This window comes from Notamacropus eugenii, chromosome 3, assembly GCF_028372415.1.
Source record: "Notamacropus eugenii isolate mMacEug1 chromosome 3, mMacEug1.pri_v2, whole genome shotgun sequence".
NCBI lineage: Eukaryota > Metazoa > Chordata > Mammalia > Diprotodontia > Macropodidae > Notamacropus > Notamacropus eugenii.
The window spans coordinates 87,944,163-87,964,264 of NC_092874.1; the positions used below are offsets into that span (position 1 = coordinate 87,944,163).

Below are 20,102 nucleotides of genomic sequence, written 5' to 3' on the forward strand. Positions count from 1 at the left end.
AAAGATCTATTTTCTTCAGTGAGCTTTTGAATCTCCTTTTCCATTTGGCTAATTCTGCTTTTGAAAGCATTCTTCTCCTCCTTGACTTCTTGAACCTCCTTTGCCAATTGAGTTAGCCTATTTTTCAGGGTGTTATTTTCTTCCGCATTTTTTTGGGTCTCCTTTAGCAGGGAGCTGATCTGCTTTTCATGCTTCTCTTTCATCCCTCTCATTTCTCTTCCCAGTTTTTCCTCCACCTCTCTAACTTGATTTTCAAAATTCTTTTTGAGCTCTTCCATGGCCTGAGCCCATTGGGTGGTCTGGGACACAGAATCCTTGATTTCTGTGTCTTTGCCTGATGGTAAGCATTGTTCTTCCTCATCAGAAAGGAAGGGAGGAAATGTCTGTTCTCCCAGAAAGTAGCCTTCGATAGTTTTATTTCTTTTCCCTTTTCTGGGCATTCTCCCCAGCCAGTGACTTGACCTCTGAATATTCTCCTCACACCCACCTCACCTCCTGGTCCTCCCAGCCAGCATTTGGGGACTGAGATTCAAATGCTGCTTCCCGCCTTAGGGCTTTTGGCGGGGGCAGGGCTGCTATTCAGTGTGAGAATTAAGTTCAGGTGGTCAGGTCAGGGCAGGGCCGCCTCTCAGGCTCAGTTCCCTCAGGGGGTTTATGTACAGACCTTCCAGAATGGATCCAGGCTCCCGCCCGCTTGGGGAGCCCCTGTCTGCAGCCGCCTCTCAGCTTCTATCTCCCGGGGGGGCCCGAGCCATGGGGGCACCCCACTCCCCTCTTGACCCGCCAAAGAGACTCTCTCACTGACCGTCCTCACCTGTGGGTGGAGGGGCTTGTGCCGCCACTGGAGATCCCGTCTCTGAAGCCTCCTCGGATCTGTACCTCTTGGAGCCGAGGCCGCCGCAGGTCTGGTCTGGGCTCCGCATCTGCAGCGCGATGGACCTTTTGCGAGAGGTTTGCAGTTCCCTCTGTGGGTGGAGGGACCCGCGTGGCCGCAGGAGATCCCGTCCCCGTAGCCCACTCGGGTCTTTTCCTCACGGTGTCGCGGCTGCTGCAGGGCTGCACTCAGCTCCCAGTCCTGGCGCCCAGTCCGCAGCGTGAAGGACCCCCCGCGAGAGGTTTGCAGGTCTCTCCGGAACAGAAATCTCCCTCGCTCCAATATTCCGTGGCCTCTGGGTGCAGAATTCGCTGTAAGTTACTGCCCTCTAGCCGTTCTGTGGGTTGTGGGTTCGGAGCTATGTGTATGTGCGTCTTTCTACTCCGCCATCTTGGCTCTGCCCCCACACTAATGCAGTCTTGATGGAGTTATGAATTGGTCCAGCCTTTCTAGAAAATAATTTGGAACTATGCTCCAAAAGCTAGTAAACTATGCATTCCTTTTGTCCAACAATACAATCAAAGAAAGAGGAAAGATTCACATGTTCAAAAATATTCATAGCAACATTTGTAGCAAGAACTGAAAACTTAGAGAATGTATCCAGCGACTGGGGAATGGCTAAACAAATTCAGATATATAAATATAATAAGTTGTTGTTGTGGTGGTGGTGTTTGTCTTTCGTTCTTGAAGAGGACCATGACATCAAGATGATGCCATGACTTGCAGTTGACTTTGATTTGAGTGAGGGAGGGCTGTGCAAGGTCACTAACCTCACTTTCTTCTCCTGAGCCATCTAGGTCCAGTGGCCTGATATTCATCAAATATAATAGACTATTATTACATTGTAAGAAATTACAAAGGGGACAGCTTTTCCAGAAACCTGGGAAAACTTATATGAACTTATTCAGAATGAAGTCAGCAGAATCCAGAGAATTATTTATACAATAACAATAAAAAAATTTTGAAGGACTTTAAAATTTGATCAATGACATAACCAGCAAAAATTCCTAAGGACTGATAATGATGCATTCTACACAGTTAAGATAGGTGATGATCTTAAGGTACAGAATGAAACATATTTTCAGATATAACTAATGTGTAGATTTGTTTTGCTTAGCTATACATATCTTTTACAAGTGTTTTATCTTTTTTTCCATTGGTGGAGGAATTGGGGGCAAGAGGACAATAATATTGCCCAACAAGAATAAAGAATAGAAAATGGTCATTTAAGTATTTTTTTAGATGCACAAGAGCAAGCAGAAGTTCAGAAAGAAACACAAATGAGTATGACAGCTTTGAAAGTAACATGGAATTTGTTATATACTTAAAAGAAAAATGAGAGTCACGGATTCATGTGTAATCCCCATTATCATGGAAATGTTTGTTTTATGCCATGTTTGTTAAGTTGAGAATAATATATTTTTTTAAAAGACCATCAAAATTGTAATTGAGATCCATGATGACCTTGAAGACAGTAGATTCAACTGGGGGAGGAGTCAAGGATGAAGAAGGACCACTTCAAAGAAACAGGGATATTCAAAAGAAGAGTGGATTTGGGAGGGCAAGGTGGGAATAATATAATTGTACCCTATTATGCTGGCTCATCCTGGACTATTCATTTTCATGGAAAAAATTAAAAGGGGTAGGACTTATTCACTAGCTCCAATTCCAGAGCACAGAGTGTTCTGGATCCTAAAAGTTGTATACACATATAACTTATTCTTTCTCCCGAACTCTAATACTATATAATAAACTACCTATTGTACATTTCAAATGTTATGTTTCATAATAACCTCAACACACTCAAATTCAAACTCAACACACTCAGAGTAGAGCTCATTACCTTTTCCCTAAATGCATCCCTCTTTAAAATTTCCTTATTTCTGGGGAGCAACTAACATTTTTCTAATTACCCATATTCTCTATTTTAATCATTGACTCTTTTTAAAAATATTCAATTTTATTTTCAGGTCCACATTCTCATACTTCTACCTCTCTCCCTTTTCCTTCATTCAGAAATCAAGAAAAATAAAACCCATCACAAATATACAAAGTAGAGCAAAACAGATTCCCACATGGCCATGTCCAAAAAAAAATCTCACTATGTGCTCGGAATTCATCACTTCATTATCTGGAGGTAGATACTACGTTTCATCATGAGTCCTCTGGAGTTTTGGTTGGTTCTTGCATTGATTGCATTGATTATCTTTACAATACTGTTGTTATTGTATAAGTATTTCTGCTCAGTTCACTTTCCATCAGACACAGCCACAACTCTAGTTCAGAGCCTCATCAGCTCTTGCTTGGACTGTTGCTATAGCTTGCTCTTTCATCTCTCTATCTTTAACCTCTCTCCAGGAAAATTCATCCTCCACACAACTCTCAATTTTTTTTTTTGATTTTTTTCTTTATTTATTTTTAGTTTTCAATATTCACTTTCATAAAATTTTGAGTCCCAAATTTTCTCCCCATCTCTCATCTCCCGCCACCCCAAGATGGCATGTAATTTGAAAAAAGCCTCTACATATACATTCATATTGAATTTATTTTCACATTAGTCATGTTGTAAAGAAGAATTAGAACTAATGGGAGAAACCACAAGAAAGAAGAAACAAACAAACAAAAAAAAAACAGGGAGAGAGAGCAAATAATATACTTCAATCTGCATTCAGACTCCATATTTCTTTTTCTGGATGTGGACAGCATTTTTCATCATGAGTCCTTTTGCGTTGTCTTGGATCCTTGCATTGCTAAAAGAGAAGTCTATCAAAGTTAATCATCACACACTGTGGCTGTTACTGTGTACAAGTGGTTCTGCTCACTTCACTCAGCATCAGTTCATATGTCTTTCCAGATTTTTCTGAAGTCCACTGCTCATTCTATTACATTCATATACATTACAACTTGTTCAGCCATTCCCCAACAAGGGCATGCTCTCAATTTCCAACTCTTGGCCACCACAAAAAGAGCTGCTATAAATATTTTTGCACATGTAGGTTCTTTTCCTATCAAATTTATTTTTTTAAAGCACAAATCATACCATGTTACTTTCCTTCTTAATAGACCCTAGTGACTCTCTTTGACTCTAGGTTCAAATATTTCATCTTTATCTTACTTTTTAAAATATATTTTAGTATAAATATAGTAGCAAATGCATGTAATTATCAATAAATAATTAAACATATGTTGGGGGTGAGCATGCAAAATTATTTTACCAGCAGTGGTGCCTAATAAAAAAGTCTGGTCTACTGTGTTGGAGAACAATTGAATTGCTGACTAAGTAGTTCAGCAGAGAGAAAGCAGAGGGTGACAGTCACCACCTGCAGGAGTAGAGCTAAACAGAAAACAAAAGGTAGTGAAAGCAGAAACCCCAAACCATGCAAGGCAGTCTTTAGAAGAATCATTGTCTCCAGACTTTTTTGATCATGTATCCTTTTTAGTGAATGATTTTTTTCTCTTTGGTGAGTATGTTTGCAAGGGAATGAAGAATGTCCTCATGACTCCTGTGCAAATGGGTGAGGGACCTAAGGGAGACCAAGTGCAATATTGTGGCTGTAAAGGGTGAAGGATGGATATAGTTGTGTTGGAGCCAAACCTGGTGACTGTCTATCTTGGTGAAAGGTGGGAATGTGGACCTGTCTTTTCACCCTCTGATTGGTTGATCACATACCTCTGGGTTCATGCTTCACTTCCCATTTTGGAATTTTATTGGAATGTGCCTTAAAATCCCTAACCCTAGCTGCAGCTTGCTGCCTGTCCTCCAGGCTTTGGGTCAGGAAGGCCTCGATGACAGCTCTATCATCTTCTTCTGATAACAATGAATTGTGCATGGATGGTAAGGGAAAGTGAAAAATTGAGATTATAAATCTGGTGATACCCTGCAAAGAAACAGGAAAATTAAGAAGAGGGGTGAGTTCAGAATAGAAAATGAGGTTTGTTTCAGGTATCTTAAGTTTGAGATGCCACCAGCATTCAGAGTTGTGGTACTAGAGTTCAGGAATGAGATGGTCTTAATAATATTTGAGAGTCATCTGCATAGAAGTGATAGTTAAATGGGAAGCTGATGCACTCACCAAGAGAGAAACCAGGTAAAAGAAAGAAATAGGAGAGCCCAGGGCCAAGCCCTGGGTTACACCCATGCATAAGGGACAAGACATGAATGATGATGATCTGTCAAGGAGACTAAGAAAGATTGGTCACACAGGATATACAGGTCATACAAGTAGGAAGAGAACGATGAATGAGCAGATTCTAGAAACTCAGGGAAGGGACAGTATCAAGGACAGGGCTGTTGAGTGTTAAATGCTGCACAAAAGGCATGCTGGAGGAGTACTGAAAAAAAGGCCACTGGAATTAGCGATTAAGAGATTATTGGTGATCTTGGAGACAGCAGCTGCATTTCAGTGTTCAGGACTGAATCCAAATGGCAAGGGTTGAGTAAGAGGTGAGAAAGTGAAGACAATAAACTGTATTACCTTTTCATTTACATTACTGTAGTCAATGTGCCTTCTCCTAATTTTCCTTTTTACTTGGCATCCATTCGTACAAATCTTCCCATGTTTTTCTGAATTTCTCATTCATTTCTTAATGCACAAACATATTCCAGGGCATCCACAGTTTGTTGATTCATTCACCAGCTTTATTTCTAGTTCTCTGTTACCACATAAAATGGGGCTATGTCTATTTTGGTTTATGCAATGCATAATTTTGCAGAAGCTAGAAAGAGGGGGCGGCCCATGGTTTCCAATGCTGCAGAGAGGGCAAAGAGAATGACAGCTGGGATAGGGCCCTTAGATTTACTGGAAGGACACAGGTGACCTTGGAGAAAACGCTTACAGCAGACTCCTGCCTTCTGTGTTTTCTGCCCCCGGGCACCCGTTCCGTCTCTCTGCCATCACAAAACTACTTCATTTTGGGCATTCTTGGTTGAAGTGCTCAGACAACACGTGGCCTGGAGGATACGTGACCTGCCGCGGCTGCTGGGGTGGCCAGGGGCTGGAGGGGTGGTCATACGTGGTTATCTCTGGGTACCAGAGGAGGACGGGTGACCTCCCTTGCCCTACCCGAGCCCCCGTTTCCTGATTCACGGATTCAAGCCTGCTCTTCTGGATGTGGTTCTGGACCTTTCCCCTGCTTTGCCCCAGGGACCCACCCTCCAGGCCTCACTGCCAAAGACGAGAACCAGAACACCCCCGCGGGTCTGCAGAGGACGTGGACGCAAAGGCGTAGCTCGGCTGATGAGCCAACAAAGCGGGCGCTGGAAGCGGACACAAAAGCGCCGGCCACCGGGCCGCGGCAGCGGCACGGACATCCCCACTCTCTTGTCCAGGAAATGGGAGCGGGTCCAACCTGCAGCACTCAGTTCCTTTAGCTTTTCTGGAGCCAATTTCCCCCCGCTCCACCCCGCTCCCGAGAGCAGAGCCACTGCCCCCCCCGCCTGCCGTGGGGCTAACTCAGACCCCGCCCCTCGGAGGGGAGGTGCCAAGGCCACGCCCCCAAACCACGCCCATCTTCTCATCTTCTCCTCCTCCTTCTCCCTAGACTCCACCCCCGCCTCTTTCCTCTCGCTCGAGGTTTTCCTCTTTCCCTGGTTGGAGGCGGCGCATTTCTGTGACGCGCACGCGCGCGCCGGGGCACGCTTCCCCTCCCCCGAAGGGGAGGAGTCAAGCAGTCCCCCCCTTCCCCTCGACTCCCTCCTCCCTCTCTCCTCCGCCCTCCTCGCGCTCCGTCCTCCCCCGAGCGCGAGCGGCTTCCGCGGCGGCGGTTGTTGTTGTTGTTGTTGTCGTGCCCGCGCCCGCGCCCGCTCTCGCTCCGGCCGCAACACTCGCTCCCGGCCCCCAGCCCCCAGCCCCCGGCCCCCCGAGCGGGCGATGGTGCCGCGGAGCCGGCGGATGTGGGCGGCGGAGCGGAGGGCATGAAGGAGGATGGAAGCGGAGGACGAGGTGTCCCTCCGGGAGCAGCATTTCCACAGCCAAGTGCGGGAGTCCACGGTGAGTGCGGGGGGAGGGAGCGGGGAGGAGGGAGCGGGGAGCGGGGAGCGGGCGCTGCCCTGCGCCGCCGCCGCCTCCACCTGCTCGGTTCGGCCTTCCCCTGCCCGGTGAGGGGAGCGGCGCGGAGCGCAGCGCCGGACCCCGCGGCGGCCCCTCCTCTGCCTCGCCTCCCTCGCCCCACCCTCGCCCCCTGACGCGCCGCGCGCCGGCCCGGCCCCACCTTCGCCCGGGCCTCGCCGGGGCCAGCACCGCGGCCAGGGCTCGGGCGCCGGCGTGCCCGCCTGGGAGCTGACCAGCCCGCCGTGGCCCTGCTCGCGCGCCGCCGCTCGTGCCCTTCCCCCGGGCAGCCTGGGCTCCGCGGCTCCCCCTGTCCCCCAGGGCGCTTAGAGTGAGGGGGCACGGAGGCAGCCGGCCTGCAGTCTGTCAGCGGCAGTGTTCGAGAAGCACGTTCGATGTCCCCCGGACCCTCCTTTTTAGATCCTGTCCAGCTTTTGAGAGAGACAGAGACAGAGACAGAGACAGAGAGCCAGAGACAGAGAGCTAGAGACAGACACAGAGAGAGACAGAGACAGACAGAGACAGAGAGCTAGAGACAGAGAGCTAGAGACAGACACAGAGAGAGACAGAGACAGAGAGCCAGAGACAGAGAGCTAGAGATAGACACAGAGAGAGCCAGAGACAGAGAGCCAGAGACAGAGAGCTAGAGACAGACACAGAGAGAGACAGAGACAGAGAGCTAGAGACAGAGAGCTAGAGACAGACACAGAGAGAGACAGAGACAGAGAGCCAGAGACGGACAGACACAGAGAGACAGAGACAGAGAGCCAGAGACAGAGAGCCAGAGACAGAGAGCTAGAGACAGACACAGAGAGAGACAGAGACAGAGACAGAGAGCTAGAGACAGAGACAGAGAGCTAGAGACAGAGAGCTAGAGACAGACACAGAGAGAGACAGAGACAGAGAGCCAGAGACGGACAGACACAGAGAGACAGAGACAGAGAGCCAGAGACAGAGAGCTAGAGACAGACACAGAGAGAGACAGAGACAGAGACAGAGAGCTAGAGACAGAGACAGAGAGCTAGAGACAGAGAGCTAGAGACAGAGAGCTAGAGACAGACACAGAGAGAGACAGAGACAGACAGAGACAGAGAGCCAGAGACAGAGAGCCAGAGACAGAGAGCTAGAGACAGACACAGAGAGAGACAGAGACAGAGACAGAGAGCTAGAGACAGAGACAGAGAGCTAGAGACAGAGAGCTAGAGACAGAGAGCTAGAGACAGACACAGAGAGAGACAGAGACAGACAGAGACAGAGAGCCAGAGACGGACAGACACAGAGAGACAGAGACAGAGAGCCAGAGACAGAGAGCTAGAGACAGACACAGAGAGAGACAGAGACAGAGACAGAGAGCTAGAGACAGAGAGCTAGAGACAGACACAGAGAGAGACAGAGACAGACAGAGACAGAGAGCCAGAGACAGAGACAGAGAGCTAGAGACAGAGAGCTAGAGACAGACACAGAGAGAGACAGAGACAGACAGAGACAGAGAGCCAGAGACAGAGACAGAGAGCCAGAGACAGAGAGCTAGAGACAGACACAGAGAGAGACAGACAGACAGAGACAGAGAGCCAGAGACAGAGACAGAGAGCCAGAGACAGAGAGCTAGAGACAGACACAGAGAGAGACAGAGACAGACAGAGACAGAGAGCCAGAGACAGAGAGCTAGAGACAGACACAGAGAGAGACAGAGACAGAGAGCTAGAGACAGACACAGAGAGAGACAGAGACAGAGAGCTAGAGACAGACACAGAGAGAGAGAGCTAGAGACAGACACAGAGAGAGACAGAGACAGACAGAGACAGAGAGCCAGAGACAGAGAGCTAGAGACAGACACAGAGAGAGACAGAGACAGAGAGCCAGAGACAGAGAGCTAGAGATAGACACAGAGAGAGCCAGAGACAGACACAGAGAGAGAGAGCTAGAGACAGAGACAGACAGAGCCAGAGAGACAGAGACGGACAGACACAGAGAGACAGAGACAGACAGACACAGAGAGAGACAGAGATAGACAGAGACAGAGAGCCAGAGACAGAGACAGACAGAGCCAGAGAGCCAGAGACGGACAGACACAGAGAGACAGAGCCAGAGAGCCAGAGACAGACAGACACAGAGAGAGACAGAGAGAGAGAGACAAAGAGAACAGTGCTAGCAATATTGCATCCCTGCATTTTTCTTGAGTCCTGTTAGAGTAGGAGACAGAGGTGGTCTCAAGATGGGGGGAGTGTTTTCTTTCTGTCCCTAGGCAAGTAAGCGTTCAGTAACTTCTAATAATTTTTCTTTGGAACTGAAACTTCTTTCTCTCTTTTGTCTTTCTTTCTGTCTTCCTTTCTTCCTTCTTCCTCTTCCTCCTCCTCTTCTCCCCATCTTCCTCCTTTCTTTCTCTCCACTTTTAGTTTTATTTTACCTTTGTGGTATTTGGCCTCCCCCAACATAAACATTAGTCCTGCCTGTGACATATATTCTCAGTGTGACCCTGGGCAAATTACTTAGCCCTTCAGGGCTTTGGGTAACTCTAGGATTACAGTATTTTAACAGTTTTGAGACTCCCATAACAGTCTGGTGAAGCCTATGGATCCTTTCTGAGAAGGATGCTTTTAAAGGCACAAAATAAATGTTACATGATTGCAAAGGAAATAAATTGTATTGAAATTCAGTTATCAAAATAAAAAAAAAAAAGGTTATAGACCCCAGGTTAAGAACCCTCACACAGGAGTGTAAACTACAGAGAAAAGGCAGACCTTCATTGGTAGAGGGAGTTCTGTGAATTAACAGGTCTAGTTGTTGTTTTTACCTATATAAGCATAGTGTTCTAAAGATTGGTTACATTCTATAAATTGTAGAGTGTAACATCTCCTTTTGCCTTATTTCATTACACAAAGCTTCAAATGGTTTGCACGAATTTCCTAGAGTTCTTTGGTAAACATGGGTTTTTAGGTTTTTAGTATTAGATTTAAAAATAATATGCCAGATTTCTCTTAGTTACAATTCTCTACAATTTTTTTAAAAGGCCATTATATTTTCTGGTTTTCATAGTAGTAATTTTTATAACACTTAACAATTTTTTTTTTTGGCTTTCACACTCGAGTTTCTTTGAATCTCACAGGTCTGTGAAATAGGAACTTTACAGCTAATAAAGCTGAGACCTGGAGAACTTAAATGATTCCCACGGAGAGTCTTGTACAAGTTGAATGGGCTACTGTAGGGAACAGTGAACTGTTCTTCACTGGAGGTCTTGAAGGAAAGATTGGATAACCATTTGTTTGGATGTCATAGAGGGGATTGCTGTTCAGTTATGCTTGATCCTGAAAACCTCTTGAACTCTGAGATTTCTGTTGTTCTCCGACCTGCCCCAGGTCACAAAGCTACTAAGTGATTAATTTGGGACTAGATGGATGCTGAGTCTAGTATTCTTGCCACCCTAGTAGAAGGTCCTTCCTGATAAATGATATCTGAATTTGTTCATCAGATTTTTCTAGTTTAAAAAAAAATATTTCCTATTTAGTGCAGTGTCTCATGGTTTGGAGGTGACCTTGGGTGGGTTATGCCAAGGGGTCAGCACCTTAGGCAGGTTCTACTTAGGTGGAAAGATTTGGAAACCATAGAATTTGAATTGAAAGAGCATCCAGAGGTCATGTAGTACAACCCCTTGATTTTATTAATGAGAGTCACTTAGCTGGTAAGTGGTAGAGCTGAGATGTCATTTTGGCACTGTGAATCTGGGGATATCAGGCTGTGATATTTGACTTTTTTCAATAAGCAGTGGGAATCCTTTTGTGATGCAGCAATCACAACAACTTCTCCTTCATCTTCTCCTTCTCTTCCTTTTCCTCCTCTTCTTCCTCTTCCTTCTCCTCCTCATCTGACCACCCCTCTGAAATCTATTATCTATAAAGGCTGTGAAACTGTCTTTGTTGTTTTTTGGGGGGGTTAAGGAGGGAGAGAGAAAAATAGTTAAAAGAATGGAAGTATGTAGAAAAAATTGAGAAGTGCTTAGTGTGGCTGATGAGTGCGAGTACATATTGTGCCTAGAGAGATTAAGTTTCTTATGGAAAAGCTCTAGGTCAGTAGGGAGGCTAATTAGTCTTGTGGGAGAGCACTTTGGTTGATGCAATTTATGGTTCCTTCTTGGCAAGGAGCATGCAAACAATACACCCCTACTTTTAAATCAATACTGCAGAGAAGGAATCTAGGAGTATTGTCATTTGGCTTATAGTTTATACCTGGTAGTCACTGAAAATAGTCTTGGATCCTGCACACTGGTCCTGTGTTACTCATCCTGAAACACCATTTTCTTCTCCTCCTTAGGACTGTTGTTACTTAGAGGATCAAGACCAAACCCCTTAGTTTGGTATTGGTAGTCCTTCACAGTTTAGCTTCTACCTTCCTTGTCAGCCTTATATCACTCTTCTTCCTTTAAGATGTAGCTTAAATAAATCTACGAAGTGTTCTGTATCTAGCTCAAAGTGATCTGTCCTTTCAACTCCTTTAGTATTTATTGACTCTACTAGTCAGATGGCATTTAATTATACTGGCCTGACCCATGGTTTCATTGGAATAAAGCACTTCATGTTCCCTTGTAGAAACTCCCTTCACTGATGGAGACCTGCAACTATAACTTAAAATCTTGGAGAATTGCTTCAGGCACTGAGAGGTTTAAATGACTAGTTTTGTAACTTTTGTTGTCTGGAGCAGAGCTGTCAGATTCTTGGCCTACTGGTTGCAAGCAGCTTCCCTCAAAACTCCCAGGTGCAGCAAGAACCAGATTAAAATGTAATTGAGAAATGTTTAACAAAATATAAAGTTACAGTACAAAATAGATAATGTTAATTTGTAGTTTTTCAAGTCATTGTGCTCCTGCAGGGATTAATTTCTTTTTGATGCTGTTGGTTTAGCAACCTGCTATAACCCATCCCTTAGCATACACACCAAATATTATACAACTCAGAATATAAAGTAAAATAGTTACATATTATGTTATGAATACAGCAATCTCACATCAATCCCAGGCTTTACATGTAATTTTTGTTTATTTGTTTACTGCGGGCATGGCTATCACTTAAGTTCTTCCTGTAATCCCCCATTATGTAGGCATCATAGATCTCTGTACCAGTACTTGGACATACTTCTTCCTTTTCTATATGCACTTTTTTTTGTATTTTAAATATTTTATTTTTTTCCAATTACGTGTAAAAACAATTTTTAGCATTCATTTTTTGAAATTCTCAGTTCCAAATTCTCTTCCTCCTTCCCTTCCCTCCTTCCTTATTGAGAGGAGAAGCAGTTTGACATAGGTTATGTATGTACAGTCATGTAAAACATATGTCCATATTAGTATTGTTGTGAAAGAAAACACAAACCCAAAATAAATACCCCAAGAAAAATAAAGTTAAAAAAAGTATAATTTGATTTGCATTTACACTCCATCACTTCTTTCTCTGGAGAGGGATAGCATTTTTCATCAGAAGTCCTTGGAAATGTCTTGGATCATTATATTTCTGAGAATAGCCAAGTCATTCACAGTTGATCATCCTTGCAATATTGTTGTTACTGTGTACAATGTTCTCCAGGTTCTGCTCATTTCACTTTGCATCACTTTATGTAAGTCTTTCCAGTTGTTTCAGAAAGCATCCTGCTCAGCTTTTCTTAAAGCACAGTAGTATTCCATCACAATCATATACTACAGTTTGTTTGGCTATTTCCTGATTGATGGGCATCTCCTCAATTTCTAGTTCTTTGCTACTACAAAAAAAGCTGCTATAAATATTTTTGTATGTATAGGTCCTTTTCCTTTTCCTTTGATTTCTTTGGGATACAGACCCAGTAGTGGTACTGCTGGGTCAAAGGGTTTTATAGCTCTTTGGGGTGGTAGTTCCAGATTGTTCTCCAGAGTGGCTGGATCAGTTCACTACTTCACCAACAGTTCATTAATGAATCTATTTTCCCTCATCCCCTCCAGCTTTGTCATTGCCTTTTGTTCAGAATGGCAAATTCAGGATATTTCCTTGTTTCCAAATTTCAAGAGATTTTAGAAGTATAACATCCTCCAAAAAGAACAGAAATTTATAATATTCTGTGAATTAATCTTTCATGATTCTGTCACTTCAAGAAATAAACATTTATATGGCACCAGACACTGTGTTATTATATACTTTGTAAACTCTGTTGTTTGATCCTTACCACAACCCTGTGAGGTAGGTGCTCTTATTATTCTCCTTTACAGAAAATAAAGGCAAAGAGAGATTAAGTGGCTTGCCCAGCATCTCACAGCTAGTAAGTTTCTGAGGCTGCATTTGAACTCAAGTCTTCCTGACTGAAGGCCCACTGTGCTGCCTAGCTGCTTAAGGGGAATGGTGTGTGTGTGTGTGTGTATATATGTGTATGTGTGTGTGTATCTATATCTAGACTTAGATATAGATACATAATATATGTATATATGTGTACATATTCTATATGTATATGTGTATATTTACAGTGGGTCTGTATATGGATATACATGCATATATAGTGTGTATGTCTGTATATAGGCACATTTACACACATATAATCATATACATGAACCACATAAATACATATTTATAAATATATGCACATATAAATGGAAATTCACATACTTTGTATATAGGATATACACATGCATATATATTTATAGTTGTCATAGACATATCTTTGTTTTTTCATCTTTTCAGTGGGATTGGCTCAGAATTTGAACGAGGAGACATCTAGCATCAGTGGACTAACTTGAACGTACTAGGCTAAATTGGTAGAAACTAAATTTGCGGGCTTAAGAGAGTTCTTTCATTTTTCAAGGATCTTGATGCAGAAGTCCAAAGCAATTTATTTTTATCTTTTTACTTCTTCCTGCTTCCTTCTCTTCTCCCCAGCTTGCTCCTCTTCCCATGCTCAGTGTAAGTACTCCTTTAGCCACTATATTCTTTGTAGTTCATCACTGCGTTTTCATTCTCTGTGACTCTTGTCCACATCTTTCCATAAGGCTACCTTAGAGTGTTTAACCCTGTGAACTGAGCTTTGAAGCTAAACTTGGTCATTGTAATTTTGAATATATGGTTCTGATTGTTGTTTTTGCCATTTACTTTGTTGTAGTCATTGTAATAATAATAATAACTAGCTTTTATATAAGTGCTTTGAGGTTTGCAAAATACTTTACACATTTTTTTTTTCATCCTTGAAACTACCCTGTGAAACTGGGCTATTATTATCTCTTTAATAGAGGAAGAGACTGAGATTAAACGCAGACAAGGTTATAGTTAGTGTCTAAGCCTAGATTTGAATTCTGGTCTTTCTGCCTCTAACTCTGGGGCCACTTAATTTATGTAATTGGTGTCGCTGGGAGAGTAGAATTTGGTGAGAAGAACTTTCCATTTCCTTTCTGAAAAAGGGAGGGGTTGAGTCCTCTTTGATCTCTCTTATCTCCTTCCTTCTAGTCACGCCTCTGCTCTGTTGCATCCCTGGAGAAGCTAGTATCTTCTGGTGGTTCCAGTGTCTGAGCAGCCACACCTTGTTATAACAATTAACTGGCTTTCAGCCCAAAAGAAAAGGAAACTTGTCAGGCATTTTGAGAATTTTAAGAAAGAGATCATTTATTAAAAATCACAGTTTATCAAGTTTAAAAATTTGAGATCTTTGGTCATCTGGACATGATTTGAATTTCTCTCCATTCTCCTTTTTTACACTTTGTTTGCTGTAAAGATAAAAATAATTCTGAATTTTATCTTTATCTACGAATGCATTTAAAGTATTATTGAAATAGTAAAGAACAGATTAAAAGGGAAATAGATTTAGATTTAAATCTCTACCCTTTTGGACAGAAAAGGGATCGGTAAGAAAAAATGGTAAGAAAGAAGCATTCCATCAGCCTTTTAAATTCCCCAGCCTGTGAAAAGTTCTTCTGGCCTTGAGTTCATCTAGGTTATTTAGTACCTGCTTTGTGCCTGGCACAGTGCTAAATTCTGAGGATTCCTAAAGAGACCAAAGACAGCTCTACCCTCAAGGAGCTCTTAATCTAATGGAAAAGATGATGTGCATATACAGAGTAAGCTTTATACCAGATAAATAGTAAGTAATTAACTGCAGGAAGGTACTGGAATTAAGACGGGTTAGGGGAGGCTTCCTATGGAAGGTGGGATTTTAGTTGGGACTTAAAGGAAGCTGGGGGAGGTCAGTTGTTAGAGCAGAGGAGGGAAAGCATTCCAGACCAGAGGCACTGCCAGAGAAAATACCCAGGACCAAGAGATGGAGTGTCTTGTTCCTGGAACAGCCAGGAGGCCAGTGTCATTAGATCAAAGGGTGCGTGTTTGAGAGTAAAGGGTAAAAAGACTAAAAAGGTAGCTAGGAGCTAGGTTATGAAGGATTTTGAATGCATTTTGTATTTGCTCCTGGAGGTAAATATGAAGCCTCTGGAGTAGAGTGAGAGGGATAAGGGGGACAGTGGGACATGATCATATCTGTGTTTTAGGAAAATCACTTTAGTGGCTGATTGGAGGGTGGATTGGAAAAAATTTTTAATGTTCATTTTTAAAACTTTGAGTTTCAAATTCTCTCCCTTCCTCCCCCATCCTCTTGAGAAAGGCAAATAATTTGATATAGGTTATACATGTCTAGTCATGCAAAACATTTCCTTATAGTCATGTTGTAAAATAAAACAGACCAAAAAAAACCCCAAAACACAAAAAACCAAACCCAACAAACCAAAGCTCAAGAAAAATAAAGTAAAAAAATGCGTTTCAGTCTGTATTCAGATGAAGCCCTTCAGAGTTGTCTTGATTCATTATATTGCTGAGAATAGCTAAGTCATTTAAAGCCAGTCACAGTACCTTTCACTTTGCATCAACTCATGTAAATTTTCCTAGGTTTTTCTGAGAGCACTCCGCTCATCATTTCTTATAGCACAATAGCATCCCATCATAATCACATTTCATAATTTGTTCAGCTGTTCCTCAATTGATTGACATCCCCTTGATTTCCAATTCTTTTCTACCAGAAATTCTAGAAATATTTATGTAAACATAGATCCTTTTCCTTTTTGTGTTTTTATCTCATTTGAGATATAGACGTAGTAGTGATATTGCTGGATCAGTGAGTATGCATGGTTTTATAGCCCTTTGGGCATAGTTCCAAGTTGCTTTACAGAAATGGTTGACTCAGTTCACAACTCCACCAACCGTGCATTAATGTCTCATTTTCCCTATGTATAGAACTATCGCCTCCCCACCCCATAACCTCCAGTTCATGTTCCTTGAAATTTCTTCTTTTGATATCTAATTCATCTTTCCCTCCTTAAATTTCTTATTTCACTTTGCCTGGCTCCTTATACATTAGATTCTATCATACTTATTGAAAACTGTTATAGTCACCCCCATCAATCCTCTCATCCCCCATTCTATTATTAGATTACAAGTTCTTTGATGGCAAGAACTATGTCATTTTGTATCCCAGGTGCCGAGCATAGTACTCTGAACATAGTGGGTATTGTAATAGGGCTTTGGTTGAATTGAATTATGGATTCTTAAGTGAGAATTAGGAGTATTCAGGATATATCATGACATTTACAAAATATTTGTGAGGAAAACAGAAGAGATGGTTACTTCATTATACAGAAATATACTTTGAGGTTCAGAAAGATGAAGTGATTGAGATTACACACACACACACACACACACATACACATACACACACACACACACACACACACACACACACACACAAATGGCAGAACTCAAACCTTAACTTCCAACTCGTAAGTTCATTGCCCTAGCCTCTACACCAGGGTACTACATACTCCCCACCACCCTCTGCTCTACACCTCACTTCCTTTTTAGTGTGATTTAGTTGAATATCTTGGACTTAGTGGTGTCAGTATAGTAATTAAAAAATTTCTCATGTAAACTTAGGTTTGTTTGGATTTGTTGAATATTCTTATATTGAAAATAACGATCAGCCTTTTCTTTATATTCCCAATGCTTTTATTAAGGACTTTAAAAGTATATGTAAACGTTATTGTATGGTTTATATTGCTTCTGTGGTGTTGAGAAGCTGCTAGTACAAAAAATCATGCAAGACACACCTACTATTTACTAGGCAACATGCTATATCCTGGGACACAGACAAAATTGAACAACCCCAGGAATTTAAATTTTGTAAAAGGAGACAGAATATATGGATGTGCATGTATATAATAAATACAAGATAGTTTAGGGAGAGAGGCTACTAGCAGGTGAGGGGTGGGGAAATATGAGGAGATGATGCTTCACATACAAGGTAGTGCGTGAACTGAGGAAGGGGAGAATTTTATGAAGTGGAGTTTTAAGAGGGAGTGTTCTAGTTATGGGGGGATAGCTGTGCAAAAACACAAAGATGAGAGATAGAGCACTATACTTAAGGAATAGCAAGAAGGCCATTTTGGTTAGACTCTCATATGTGGGAAGGGGAGTAATGTATTTTATTATTGTTATTATTCTAAACATTTTGATTTGTCATTTATTTATTTTAAACATTCTTTTCTTTTTAAATTTTGTGTTCCAAATTCTCTTCCTCTTTCCCACCCCCTTCACCACCCACTGACAAGGCAAACAGTATATTATCAATTTTACATGTGAAATCATACAAAATATATTTCCATATTAGCCATATTTCAAAACAATAGAAAAATAAAGTGAGAATATTATGCTTCACTTTTCACTAAGAGTTTACCAGTTCTCTCTTTGGAGGTAGAAAGCATTTTTTTACCATGAGTGTTTTGGAATTACCTTGGATTGCTATATTGATCAGAATAGTCAAGTCTTTCATAGTTGATTATCATTACAACATTGCTGTTATTATACACAGTGATCTCCTTGTTCTTCTTACTTCCTTCTGCATTAATTCATATAGATCTTGCCATTTTTTTGGACCCTTCCCCCCTTGTCATTTCTTATAGCACAATAGTATTCCATCACAATCATATACTATAATTTGTTCAGCCATTCCACAATTGATGAGCATGCCCTCAATTTCCAATTCTTTGCCACCACAAAAAGAACTGCTATAAATATTTTGGCACATATAGGTCCTTTTCCCTTTTCTTTGGTCCCTTTGGGATATAGACCCAGTAATGGTAATGCTGCATCAGAGGGTATATACAGTTTTATAGCCCTTTGGGCATAGTTCCAAATTGTTCTTCAGAGTGGTTGAACCAGTTCACTATTCCACTAGCAATTAGTTTACCTATTTTTCCCTCATCTCCCCCGGTATTTATAATTTCTGATAGGTATGAGGTGGTACTTCGGAGTTGTTTTAATTTGCCTTTCTCTAATTAATGGTGATTTAGAGCATTTTTTCATATGACTATAGATAGCTTTGATTTCTTATTCTGAAATATCTGTTTATATCCTTTGATCATTATCAATTGGGGAATGGCTTTTATTTTTATAAGTGATGTTTTTATCAGAGAAATTTGCTGTAAAAATTTTTTATATTACTTCTATGTTAGTGCTCCACAGAGCTTCTTAAACTTTTTCCCCTCATGACCGCATTTCCAGTTTTGGCAGAGTTCCTTGGCTTTGTGTGGCCTGAGGGCATGTGCAAAGTGCTCAGGTAGTGTGTTCAAAACCTTCAGTGAAGTTGCATGGTGATTCAGTATGAGCAAGTGCTGCCAGGAACACCTTGAATTCATTAAGCATTTGGTTTTTAATTAGTTTTTGGTCATGGTATGTTCATAAACCTTTTACTGTTGCCAGATTTTTGGGTCCAAACCCATAGTTTAAGAAGTTCTGGAAGTAGTGTGATTTTTGTGTAATGTTGTTTCCTTGATTATCTCTTTTAATTCAGTCTATATTTGCTTTTGATCATGATTGCTACTCCTGCCTCTTTTTTTTTTTAATTTAGCTGAAGCATATTAGGTTCTGCTTTATTTTAACTTTGTATGTGTGTGTTTCAAGTTTCAAGTGTGTCTCTTGTAAATAATATATTGTTGGATTCTGATTTCTACTCCATTTTGCTATCTGCCTCTATCTCTGTAGAATCCTGCTAACCACTGTAATTATGATAAAGTTATTAGGAGTTACATGTATTATTTTCCCATACAGAAAGGTAAACAGTTCAACTTTATTGAGTTCATGGTTACCTTTTTATGATTCTCTTGAATCTTGTATTTGAATGTAAAATTTTCTATTTGGTTCCTTGTCTTTTCATCAAAAATGCTTGAAAGTCCTCTATTTCATTAAATGTCTATTTTCTGCCCTGAAGTATTATACTCAGTTTTGCTGGGTAGGTTATTCTTTCTTGTAATCTTAGCTTCTTTGCCTTCTGGAATATCATTTTCTATGCTGTCTTCTCCTTTACTGTGGAAGCTGCTAAATCGTGTGTGATTCATCCATGATGGCCCCATGATATTTAAATTGTTTCTTTCTGGTAGCTTAAAGTGTTTTCTCCTTGACCTGGGAGCTCTGGATTTTGGCTATAATATTCCTGGGAGTTTTCATTTTGGGATCTCTTTTAGGAGGTGATCAGTGGATTTTTTCAATTTCTATTTTACTCTCTATAATTTCTTGAAAAATTATATCTTGACTCTTTTTTTGATCATGGCTTTCATGTAGTCTAATAATCTTAAATTATCTCTCCTTAATCTGTTTCTCAGTTCAGTTGTTTTTCCATTGAGATATGTCACATTTTCTTCCATTTTTTTTCTTTTGACTTTGTTTTATTGGGAATTTTGATGTCTCATGAAGTCATTTATTTCCATTTGTCCAATTCAGATTTTTAAGGAACTATTTTCTTCAGTGAACTTTTGTACCTCCATTTCCATTTGGCCAGTTCTGTTTTTTAAGGTGTTCTTTTTTTCAAGTGACTTTTTTTTCTGTGTCTCTTTGCCATTTGGCCAATTCTGTTTTTTTAAGGTGTTATTTTCTTCAGTATTTTTTTGTGCCTCTTTTACCTACTTTTAACATCTTGTTAACTTTCTTTTTAGTATATTCTTATATTACTCTCATTTCTTTTCCCAATTTTTTTCTCTATTACTATTATCTCTTTCTTTAATTCTTGTAGGAATTCTTGCTGGCCTTGAGTTCAATTAGCATTTTCTTTGAGATTTTACTGTTAGCTGTTTTCACATTGTTGTCTTCTTCTTAGTTTATATCTTGGTTTTCCCTGCCACCATAGAAGCTTCTTATGGTCAGGTTCTTTTT

At 41.4% G+C, this 20,102-nt stretch overlaps 1 protein-coding gene across 2 annotated transcripts in view; it reads left to right on the forward strand.

Moving 5' to 3' along the window:
* Positions 1–6,561: 6,561 nt before the first annotated feature.
* Positions 6,562–20,102, forward strand: part of LMBR1 (limb development membrane protein 1) — a 180,234-nt gene continuing 166,693 nt past the window's right edge. Inside the window, exon 1 of one of the 2 annotated variants that reach the window (XM_072652099.1) lies at positions 6,562–6,864. In XM_072652099.1, the coding sequence (XP_072508200.1) occupies positions 6,799–6,864 (66 nt within the window). In that variant the 5' untranslated portion in view covers positions 6,562–6,798. The remainder of the gene's footprint in view (positions 6,865–20,102) is intronic. The other variant, XM_072652098.1, reaches the window with a different exon arrangement.